The sequence below is a fragment of the Cavia porcellus genome, unplaced genomic scaffold (assembly GCF_034190915.1).
Source record: "Cavia porcellus strain 051 isolate PalLab524CR breed Dunkin Hartley unplaced genomic scaffold, mCavPor4.1 scaffold_26, whole genome shotgun sequence".
NCBI lineage: Eukaryota > Metazoa > Chordata > Mammalia > Rodentia > Caviidae > Cavia > Cavia porcellus.
Window position 1 is genome coordinate 12672288 of NW_026947509.1, and position 10435 is coordinate 12682722.

At 52.6% G+C, this 10435-nt stretch overlaps 1 protein-coding gene across 1 annotated transcript; it reads right to left on the reverse strand.

The window, feature by feature from the left end:
• Positions 1–1512: 1512 nt before the first annotated feature.
• On the reverse strand, positions 1513–9188 carry Nenf (neudesin neurotrophic factor). Its single transcript, XM_063236743.1, has 4 exons — positions 8979–9188; positions 4182–4242; positions 3253–3356; positions 1513–2032 (listed from the first exon to the last, which is right to left on the reverse strand). The coding sequence occupies exons 1-4, from the start codon at positions 9156–9158 to the stop codon at positions 1856–1858; spliced, it is 522 nt and encodes a 173-aa protein (XP_063092813.1). The 5' UTR covers positions 9159–9188; the 3' UTR covers positions 1513–1855.
• Between the last annotated feature and the right edge of the window lie 1247 nt (positions 9189–10435).

Here is a 10435-nt window from a genome sequence, read left to right on the forward strand (position 1 = left end):
CGGATTTTTAAAAACAATTTCCTCCTCCCAGACATTTTCTGGGATGCTGAGGACCGAGCTTCTCCCAAGCCGGTACAGGAAGGCTGCAACTCAGCAGAAAGAACTTAGATTTGGGCAGGAATCTCACAGATGACAGGGATATCAGCAACTCTCCATGTGCTGGGCTCCGACTGGAGGCAAGTGTCAGCGTCCATCAGAGATGCTGGTCTTGGACCTGCGTGAGGACAGGTACAGTGTCCAGCCTGTCCACAGCCCCATTGTTTCCCTCAGCCTTCTCTTCCCTAGGAAAATAACCACAGCTGCTTCCTTCTCTTGGAGGTGGGGGGGACAGTCTGGCCCTTCCCTGGTCCAGCGGCCATTACAGGTCAGTCCCACAGAGCGTGTCCAGGACCCAGAGGGAAATTGCTATGGTGCGGCCAAGGGCGGGAGTGGTTCTCTAAGTGCATGGCTTGAATTTGGAGACCTCACCCTGCCACACGGATCGGGTCTAGGACATGGTGATGGGAAGTGGTGAGCGCCCACATGGAAGAGGTCCTCTTTCCAGAGGCCCCGAGGGCTTGGACACCATCTGTGCTCATTCATGTATCACCTGATGGAGGGCAAAATGTCTTGCTGCAGGCTAACTGGGCTGCACGAGCAACCTCTACAATCCCTGGCCAGGGTCCTATCTGCTAAGTTCTGGGCCCATCACTCTTGGGTGCCCACGAAGCATCTTGAGTGGCACCCAGGTGTCTGCTCCAAGACTCCCCAGCCCTGGATCATACTAGCTAAGGAGAAAAGCAAAGGCGGGGCTGGTGCTCAGGAAGGGGCCAGGCTAGTGCTCCCCGAGGGGACCTGTGGGTGTCTCTCACCACGCATCCCATGCTTTCCCAGGCTGCTCACTAAAAATGCGGTTCCCAGAAACACTGAACCATACACCCAAGGGGCAAGACCCAGGAACTAGCATAATGGACTTTCTTCTGCTTAACATGAAATTCTCTTTGGAGAAGGTGGTTGCTATTTATGTTGTAAATACCAAGGTGTTACAGCCAAGGAAGCCACTGCTGCTGTGGAGTTGCTAGTTCAGCCTAACGCAGGGCATTTCAGCTTCTCCACGGCCAGCATTTGCACCAGGTTCTCTATGATGGGGGTTGGGGGGTCTTGTGCATTACAGAATGCTCCTGTAGTCATGAAAACCAAAAATGCAAATGTCTCCAGACCTTCCCCAGTGTCCTCCTGAAATCCGATTGCAGCCCAGGATGTGCGTCACCATTTTTGGAAGGACCCTGGCCAGGCTCTGCCCTGCCGGGCTCTGGCTTCCACACCTCTTTCCAGCCACAGCCCCCACCCTTCCTCTCTCCCTTCCCCGTCGCCCACCCTCCCCACCAACCCCTCTCCTCTCCCACCATCCTGATTGTGCAGGCCCTGATACCAGGTCCCTACACAGACAGGGGGACAGGAAAGCAGGACGACAGACAGGCAGATGTACAGAGGGTATCATGAGTCCCCAAGGAGGTGGCTCTTGCAGAACGATTCTATTTTTGTAACAACAGGAAGTTTATTTTTGTTCTTATTATAAATGGGATCGCATAGAAAACTTGCCAAGTACAGAAAAGTATAAAAAAGACTCAAAGGTCACTCAGAATCCAGTGCCCAGGTGGCCGATGCTGATATGCAGGTGGTGGCTATGCTGAGGACCCTGCAGTGTGCAGGCAGGGACGTCTGGGTGGACAGCGCTCTTGACCGAGGACTGTAAAAGGCAGCTGCCGCTCTGGGCCAACAGCTGCTTTATTCAGACTGGGCCGACGGGTCTGTGGGAGATTTAGCGCCTGTCCCCCCACTGTACCTCCCAAGGAGCCGCACCCCCAATGGGACATCAGAACTCATCCTTGATGTCAAAATGGGGCTGGTCTTCGGGTTTGAAGTCCAGGTTGGGGCTGCCGTCCTCGTTGAGGATCCTCCGGGCTGTGTAGCCGACGATGGGGTACTTGGCTTTGTACACTGTGGTGAAGACGTCTTCCAGGGTCTCCAGCTCCTTGTCTGTAAGCCCCGTCTTGGGAAGAAAAGGGTCCAGGAAGCACAGGGATGTATGAATGAGTTGTGGGTGACAGCTACCGTTCCTCATCCCCGCCTTGTCCTCTCCGTGCCCAAGAGCAAGGGAAAAATATCTCAGTGACAAATAATGGACAATGGGCTTTTTAGAAGAACCCAGTGTGTGCAGATGGGGATAGTGTGGGGGAGCAATAGCGTCATTTTTTGTTGCTTAACTGATCCAAGAATTAAAAACCAGAGAACACTCGCCCTGGGGTGGGCTGGGGTGTGCGCTGGGCGCTCCTTCCTGGTTAATCTCACCACACTCTACATTCCTATTATAAGTCACGGACATTTCTTGCTATAGTCTGGACCTGGAAGATCCCTGTACTAGGGGTGCGTGGGCTCAAGAGGGCGCTGTTGAGCGCCGAGGGACCGCTAACAAGCAGGAGGAAGTCAGGTCACCTGGTCCCTGAAGAGGATTATGGGACAAGAGCCCCTCCTCCTTTTTGCTTCCTGGTCATGAGATAAGCGTTGTCTTGCCACAGCTCAAAAGTAATGGGTTCAACTGATCATGGACAGAGACCTCTGAAACTGTGAGCCTGAATCAAATCTTTTCTTTTTTTGAGGTAATCTTATTTTGTTACAGGAATGGAAAGCTGACTAAAACACTTCCCTTTTCATAATCTGTTTCTGTAATGTGACTTAAGAGTTCAGCTCATTTCTATTTTATTGCAATGTCAATTTAACGCTAAGCCCCATTGGGATGAACCAGCCTTACTGTGGGGTTTACTTTTTTTTTCAGTGCTATTTTCTCTTCTGCAGAAATACAGACATGGGAGAGACCTTGCTTCTCAACTTGGTGCATCTACTCAGCTATCAAGAGTGGCCCGGGAGTGGGTCTCAGAGATAACGAGAAAACCTGACAGGGGTTGGGGGAGCCCCACCAGGGTGAGGCTGTAAGGACAACTGGGCCACCACGGCAGGCTGGGGCCAGACTGTGAGGACTGCGACCTAACAAGCGTTTGAACATGACTCTCGGCAAAGGGGAGCCATGGAAAGTTCCTTAGGAAGCATTCTACGCAAGATAATCTAATTCAAGAACATGGTTAGCCAGCGCCCCAAGTGGGCCAGAGGGAGATAGGTTAATTAAGAAGCTTTGCAATTGCACAAACGTTAAAAAAAAAATGGCCATGGCTGCAGGTAGGGGACACAGTGACAACAGCTCAGCATCCAGCTCACAGTGTCATGGGTGAGGTCCGCAGGGTCCAGTGACATCTTGGCCACCCCTCTGGTGGAGTCCTTCCCAGCCAGGGCATTGTAGGGGGCTCCTCGCCCATAAAACTCTGGAGTGGGAGGAAGGAAGAGCGTGGGAGTGCGAGTACGGGGACTCCAAGGTCCTACTCAATGCCGAGACAGGCTCCAGGCCTGCGGACAGACAAAGGGATGGCAAAGACAAGCCCAGCCCCCCACATCCCGCAGGCTGGGTTCCACAAACTCAAACTATGGGCTAAGTCACAATGCGGGGCTGAGGTGATTTTTAGAAAAGGTCAAATGCAAACAAAAAGAATATCCAGCCTTCTTAAATGCCGGTGGAAGTCAAGTCTGCTTCTATTCAACAACAGAATAAAAAAAGACAAACATTACCAAACTACTTCCTTTGTAGGTTCCAAGTTAGGGAAACTGCTAAAGGGCATTAGAATGTTCTAGAATGTCTTCCTATGCCAACTCCTTGCTGAAAAATACTTTCCTCAGAGCTTCACCAGAGTAAATCTTCAGATCTGAATTTGACTGCATAGGCAGTGGAGAGCCATGTTTGTTTTTTTTTTTTTTTTTGTCTTTTTTGAGACAAGGTCTCGCTATGCAGTTCAGGCTGGCCTGAGCTCACCAGCCCAGGCTGGTCTCGAACTCACAGCGATCCTCCCAGCTCAGCCTCCCGAGTGCTGGAATTACAGGCGTGAGCCACTATGCCCGGCTGGATGGAAGACTTTTGAATAGCAGCATGGCATTAATGAGGTCAGGTAAGGGGACAGAAATAAACCAGTGACAATGACAAACTCAATCTGGCCACTTAAAATGAAAGAAGAACCTGCCCAGCATTCCCTCTCCAAGTGCCCATGCTGGCTTCTGAGTGCCCCTGAAATAAAGATTCAAAATTCCAAGCCACTTACCTTTTCCAGAAGTGACGTCAAACACCACTCCCTTCACCGCCAAGTAGATGGGCTGATCTTCCTAGAAAGCAGAGGAGAAGCCATGGAGATACCCCTGAGGGCCCCGATTCTGCGGCAGAGTCTGTAAAGCTTCTTCTGGGATGGTTGAAGGCCCCCACCCAGTCCTTGGTGAGCTCACTACCTACTGGGCAAAGCCCTGGAAAAGGCACAGTGTATCACAGCAAGAAACTGACAATCGCTCTTTTAAAAGGACCAGGAACTAAAGCAACTTTATGCAGATAAAATTCTAAAGAATATTAATCGACAAGAGGTGTCAATCAGCCCACAGTCCCGCATCTGCAGTGGACATGCATAGCGGCCTTCGGTGTAGACGGCCACTTTGTACTTCACTCTGCAGCAGCAGCATCACCTCACATAACATTCCTGTGAGCTGGACACAGCTGTCACTCAGAGGGCCACCCGGGACCTCTCTCACGAGTGACTCCGCACCTGCGTCAGTAGCAGATTCTATTTTGGGTGTTAGGGTGATTCCAAGTCTTTGGAACTATAAATGGCAGCATTATGAATATCTTCCTACAAATTACTATCTAATTTGGGCAGTGACTTCCTTGAGGCCTAGTTCAACACTTGGAATTCCTGGGCCAAACATTACATATGCAATGTGACCACTTCATGCCTGTCTGTTTGTCCTTCAGAGATATAAACAATGTACAGTACTGAAAATATAAGCTATATTAGCAGGTATAAAACGTGACTCAGAAAGCCTACCACTACCACTGAGAGAGAGAGGGAATGAGGAAACGGAGGGATGGTTGGCTTTTCTAACTCTTATCACCGTGAGCTCAGGCCAGGACTGGTCTCCCATCTCAGCCCCATCAGGGTGCAGGGACCCAGGCAGGAGGCTCCAGTACAGTACAGAAGTCACTGCTGGGTCTCCATGAATCTTGGGTTCATGACTTCTCTCTGGGTGGCCTTCCAGTTCCTGCTCTCGATCTCGAAGCTTATGGCCAAGTGTCCTCATGAGCACATTTAAGAAAGGATCCGAGGCCAGAGAGGCTAAGCAGCCAACTCAAGGAACCATCTCTCCTGGGCGCATCACCTCCAAGGCCTCAGTTTCTCTAAGTGTCCCAAGATGCCACCTACCTACCCTGCAGGAGGGAAACTACTTGTCACCTGGCCCACACAACAAGGGGGCTCCCACAACAGCCCCCACAACATCCACTGACCTCACCCAGGCTGGCTTCTCCTCCTCACAGAGTAATTTTCACATATGGGTCACAAGCCAGCAGCTGCAGTTGTCTTTGTGAGGATTTACTGCTCTCCTCCTCCACTGTGACTATTTATATGTGTTTATAGCAATTTAAAAAATAAGCTACGGTTGTCATTTAACTGTGGTGTTCTGTCTGCTTCCATTCTCTGCTTTTTCCTTGGCCCTTAGCACTTTTCTATGGGCTGAACAGGAAAGGGGTGACATTCAGGAACAATGTTACCACTGACCCTTTCCACCTCAGTGTCATGTCCCCATCACAGTGGATCAGGGAGAGAGGGCTCTGGACCTTGGGGGTTTGGACCTCTTGCCTGTCTCACCATGCGTGCCCTTAGCAGGTTACATTGAGTCTCTGGGGAAGCCAATCACCCAGAAAGACAGGGAGTGGGTCAGAGATGCCAGACGAGGAAGCCAGGGCCACTGCCTGGGAAGGAGATGAGGGCCTTCTGTCACCTCTGGATGTTGGGGTTGCTTGGCCAGCTGAGCCGCCTTCTTGTCTGTGGTCAAGCAGAGGCCAACAGGCAGTGCCACAATAGCCATGTGGACACACAAGCAGAGGAAGCCACAGCCAGAGCTGTGGGCAGGGAGGTGATCCAGCTGTTTGCCAGAGGCTCTGAGGCTGCAGCACCCTCAGCCCTCAGCGAGGACAGAAGGGCTCCTCCAGGGACCTCTTCTCTTCAGAAAAGAGGGAAGGTCGCAGATGCTCTTTGTCTGCAGGAGAACCTCTGCCTTCTAATATTCAGCAGCTAGGTTTTCCAACTACGGATGGTGTTGGTAACCTCTTCAAGGATGTTGAGGTTTATCAAGGGGTGAATTTATCAACAGATTTTCCACAAGGAAGTAGAAAATAATAGACAAGACTGAGATGGTTTCTCCTTTGATGCTCTCAATTAGCTTTTACAATAAGTTAATAAAAATAACAGCAAGTAATATGTACTAGGGTTTGCTCTGCTAAGCATTATGCCAGGCCTCTGCCTATCACCGTCTCCTTTAACCTTCACAGACTGCCTGTCGAGAGCAGGAGCCCTTGTTAGGACCACTGTGACAGTCAGCAGTGTGTGTCACTTTGCACAGATGGTGTGGGGGACACCCAGTTATTCCATGAGACACGAGCCCTGGTGCAGCTGAGGAGGTATTCTGTAGACGTGGTGGATCTCTACCCTCAGGTGCCTTTATGGAAGGGGATTATTGCAGACCATGGGGGTTGTGGATCAGGTCATTTAGGAACCCATGAGTTTTCCCAAAGAAGAAGAAATCCCACCTCCAGGCTCCAGCCGCAGCTCCTGCCTGAGCAGGTGCAGCCAGCCCTTCCTTGGGGCTGCCCTGCAGGTTCCCAACTTCCCTAGCCAGCCTCCAAGATCACGTGCACAGTTCCTTGCAGTAAGTCACATCTCTGCCTGTCTGTCTGTTCTCTGTATATCCTTTGGGTTCTGTTCTCTAGCAGAATTTTAACTACCACAAGCACCTTGCAGATGAAAACATGGAGACCTGGTGAGGACACCTGGAACTCCAGCTCACATATGACCCAGCGGAAAAGGCCTACTGTAGGGGAACCCCATCATGCAATATGCAAACTGTGGCAAAGCCCAGGTGGATAAGACTGGAACATCTAGGACAAAGGGCCGCTCCATCCACCCCCAACACACTGCTCCGATTGCCACCTCCTCCCTGTGGGCTAAGGCATCTTCAGGGCTCCACCCCTAAACAATTCATTCCTGCAACTGCTTCCCCTTCAAGCATCTCTCTCCTTGCTTCAGTTAAGTATCAAGCTATCACATCAACATCAGAATACGCGGCACTGTTGAACTCTCTCCCCCTTGTACTCTGGGCTGGGGGACCACTCCCCATCTGAAGAGCTCAGCACGTGGCGGAATGTGACAGAATCCATGTGTGAGCCCCTTTGGGCTCCTTCTCTCCCTTGATGACACTTTTGCTCCAGCAACACAGTAAGACAACCATGTGGGCTGTGCTTGTGATTGGGGCACCCTGGAGACTCTGCAAAGGAGACTGTAAATATAAAGAAAATCTTAAAACTGACAAGTTTTACTTGTAAGTCGGCCACTATTTTCAAGGATGGGAAAGGCAGGCACAGCCTGGTCCCATAATTAGAGAACGGCAAAACTCGGCTAGCCTTGGCGTTCCAATGCCAGCTGTAGCAGGTAAGAAAAGTCTAACTCAGACCAGACTGCACCTTGTCATGCTAACCCGTCCCAAGGTTTCAGGGGGACATCACCCAGAGGCAGCTCGGCTCAGTCTAAGATGTAATTCCTTCCGCTCACCCTAGCCTTCACCTTCCTACTACAGAACAGAAGATCCCCAGTTAACTGACCTGAGCCAGAGTTGCCTAGCAACATATGACAATATGCAACCAACCATAAAAAGTCCTGTTGTCAGCCTTTTTAGTATTTCCTGCTAGTTTCTTGTATTTCCTGTTAGCAATATATATGTTTTACTAACCCCAAGATGGGACTAGTGACTTGGGACTGAGATGCCCATAGATCCGCCAGTGTAATAAAGCTATTTGCCTTCCAAGCCCCTCAGTGCTAAGCGTCTTCCATCTGATTCAGTCCCACTTTTCCAACACTCAGCACCCAAGATGTTTATGGGGGAGAGGCAGGATGCTGTGATGCACCATATTCAACATAAAATACACTGTCCCTGCATCCAGCCTGGGCACAGTGAGCCTCCCTCCTAGACAGGGCAGCTTGGGAACACAGGAAACAAAGACACCAACCAGGACAGGTGCTTCGGAGACAGCAGCCTGCTGAGTGACCTCTTTTCTGCTCAAAGCCCCTGACTCTGCACCATTGGGTTCCCTAAGCTGCTCCCAGAGATGTCCCTTAACATCCACTCACAGGGTGTCACAACTCCTCCTCTCCCCAGGTCCTCAGACCCTCCTCCACCGTGTGGTGCCTCAGTTCCCCATCTTAAGAGCAGGAGACTGATTCCTGTCAGCTCTGAAATGCCATGGTACAGAGACCGCGTCCTCTCCCCACCAGAGGGGACCCTCATCCCACACCCCCAATCCCTGGCACTTCTCACAGCAGCCCAGGGGTCCTGCACAGATAACCACCCCGCTAGGCTGGCTGGGGGCAACGGGCTGTGATTTTTGAGAGAGAGAGAGAGAGAGAGAGTGTGTGTGTGTGTGTGTGTGAGTGTATGTGTGTGGGGGGCCTTTATCTCTAATCTCCAGTTTTCCCCCCTGGCCTGGCTCCCAGCTCAGATCACCCCCAAAGACACAGACATGAAATGCGGATTGGAGGCGGCCTGGGAAGGAGCAGGAAAAGGAAGTCAGGGAGGGCCTGACTCCTCCCCAGCCAGGGAGTGGCGGAGTGGCCGCCTAATGAGGCCACCTTGAAAGGCCAAGGTCACCAGCGAAACCGCGGCCGGGCGGGGCGCGGGGCGCAGGGCGCAGGGCCCACCACACTGGCCACTGCAGGCCCTGGAGAGCGGAGGCCAGGCCCTGCCCGGCTCCCTGCGGGCGCGGCCCCGATCCCCGCGGCCCGGCCCCCGCCGCAGCCACCGCCTACCTCGGTGCCGCCGTAGCGCGCCAGCTCCTCCTCGGTGAACAGGCGTACCGGGGGCCCCCGCTCGGCGGGCCGCGGCGTCTGGCCGGCCTGGGCCGCGGGCAGCCCTAGGGCCAGCGCCAGGACGACCAGGGCCAGCGTGGCGAGCGGCAGCAGCCGCCACCCCGGCGCGGACCCCGCCATGGACCACGTGGGGCGCACGGCTCGGGCTCCTCCCGCGGGCGTGGCGAGCGCCCCGCAACCCCGCCTCCTGCCCCGGCTTCTGGCTGGAGGTCAGCGCTCGGCCGGCCGCGTCACTGCCCGGGTCGCGCCTGCATCCAGTGCGTGCGTGACACTGCAGCGCGTGCGGAGAGTTTATTTATAAACTGAGATCTCGCTCCCTGCCTCCACCCCTCCCCCATTCCCAATGGGATTAACATTTATGCAAGTCTAACCTCATGCGTTTATTCAGAAAATGCTCTTTTCTGGACCCCAGAGTAGACTATCAGCGGCCTTCCCAGGCATCTTGTTCCCTGTCACTCAGCGCGCAGCCTTTCTGATCGAGCTCTTTTTCTCTCTCAGTTCTGTGTGGCAGGACCCTCTTTAAGCCAAGAGGTCCTCAGTTATTTCCACCGATTACCTGCAGCTGCCCCTGCGCATGCTGAGGACAAATCTTTAGGTGAAGGACAAGTTCGCAGCCCCTGACTGTCGGTTTCCACTAGTCCACACATCCTTTCGTTCAGAGCACTTGGAATCAGTCAGTCATCTTCGAGGAAGACAGAAACTACTCCGGGTAAAGCAGATTGGCTGTGACACGGGAGGGTGGCCACACGGCTGATGGAAGGAGCTGAGGGCACAACCCGAGGCAGCCTAGAGGACAGCGGGCCACCGGAAGCTGCCATCCTGCCAGTGGGAGGAAGGAGCTGGATCACCTGGCTGAAGCCTTGCCGTGAGGGGTGGAGCCAGGCAGGGTTGGCAGCTGCATTCTAAGGCAGGGAGAGGAGGTGTGATGGTTGATAGTGTGTCAATTTGAAAGGTTTAGAAATTTAATAATGCCCAGCCTAGTGGCACTGGCCTATAATCCCAACACTTGGGAGGAAGAGACAGGAGGACTGCTGTGAGTTTGAGACCAGCCCCCCACGAAAAAAAGAAAGAAAGAAAGAAAGAAATTTAACAAAGCAACTCAGCAGGGGACCAGGGTCCTCACTTTGTAAATATCTTGTGCAAGAGGAGGGCGCAGAGGTGTGTGAGCACTACACCTGCCCTAGGGGGTGGACTGGTAGCCTGCTTACAATGTAAAGGAGAGGAAGCTTGTTCTTCCCCATTTTGCTCCTGTTGCTTTTGCTGTCTTCTGCCTCCTAAAACTGTTATCCTTCTGCCACGCCACCCTTTGTTGCAGCCTACTGATCATGGACTGAAACCTCCACAAACCTTCCCTTGAGTGTCATGTATTTTGTCTCCGCAAGGAGAGAAAAATCACT

Bases quoted from the DNA above. Each gene is read 5' to 3' on its own strand.
- Nenf (XM_063236743.1), bottom strand. From the start codon at position 9,158: ATGGCGGGGTCCGCGCCGGGGTGGCGGCTGCTGCCGCTCGCCACGCTG. The intron at 3,357-4,181 runs GTAAGTGGCTTG...CTCCCACTCCAG, and splicing joins TGACGTCACTTCTGGAAAAG to AGTTTTATGGGCGAGGAGCC. The intron at 2,033-3,252 runs GTGAGCTGGATG...TTTCTTCCCAAG, and splicing joins CGGACCTCACCCATGACACT to ACGGGGCTTACAGACAAGGA.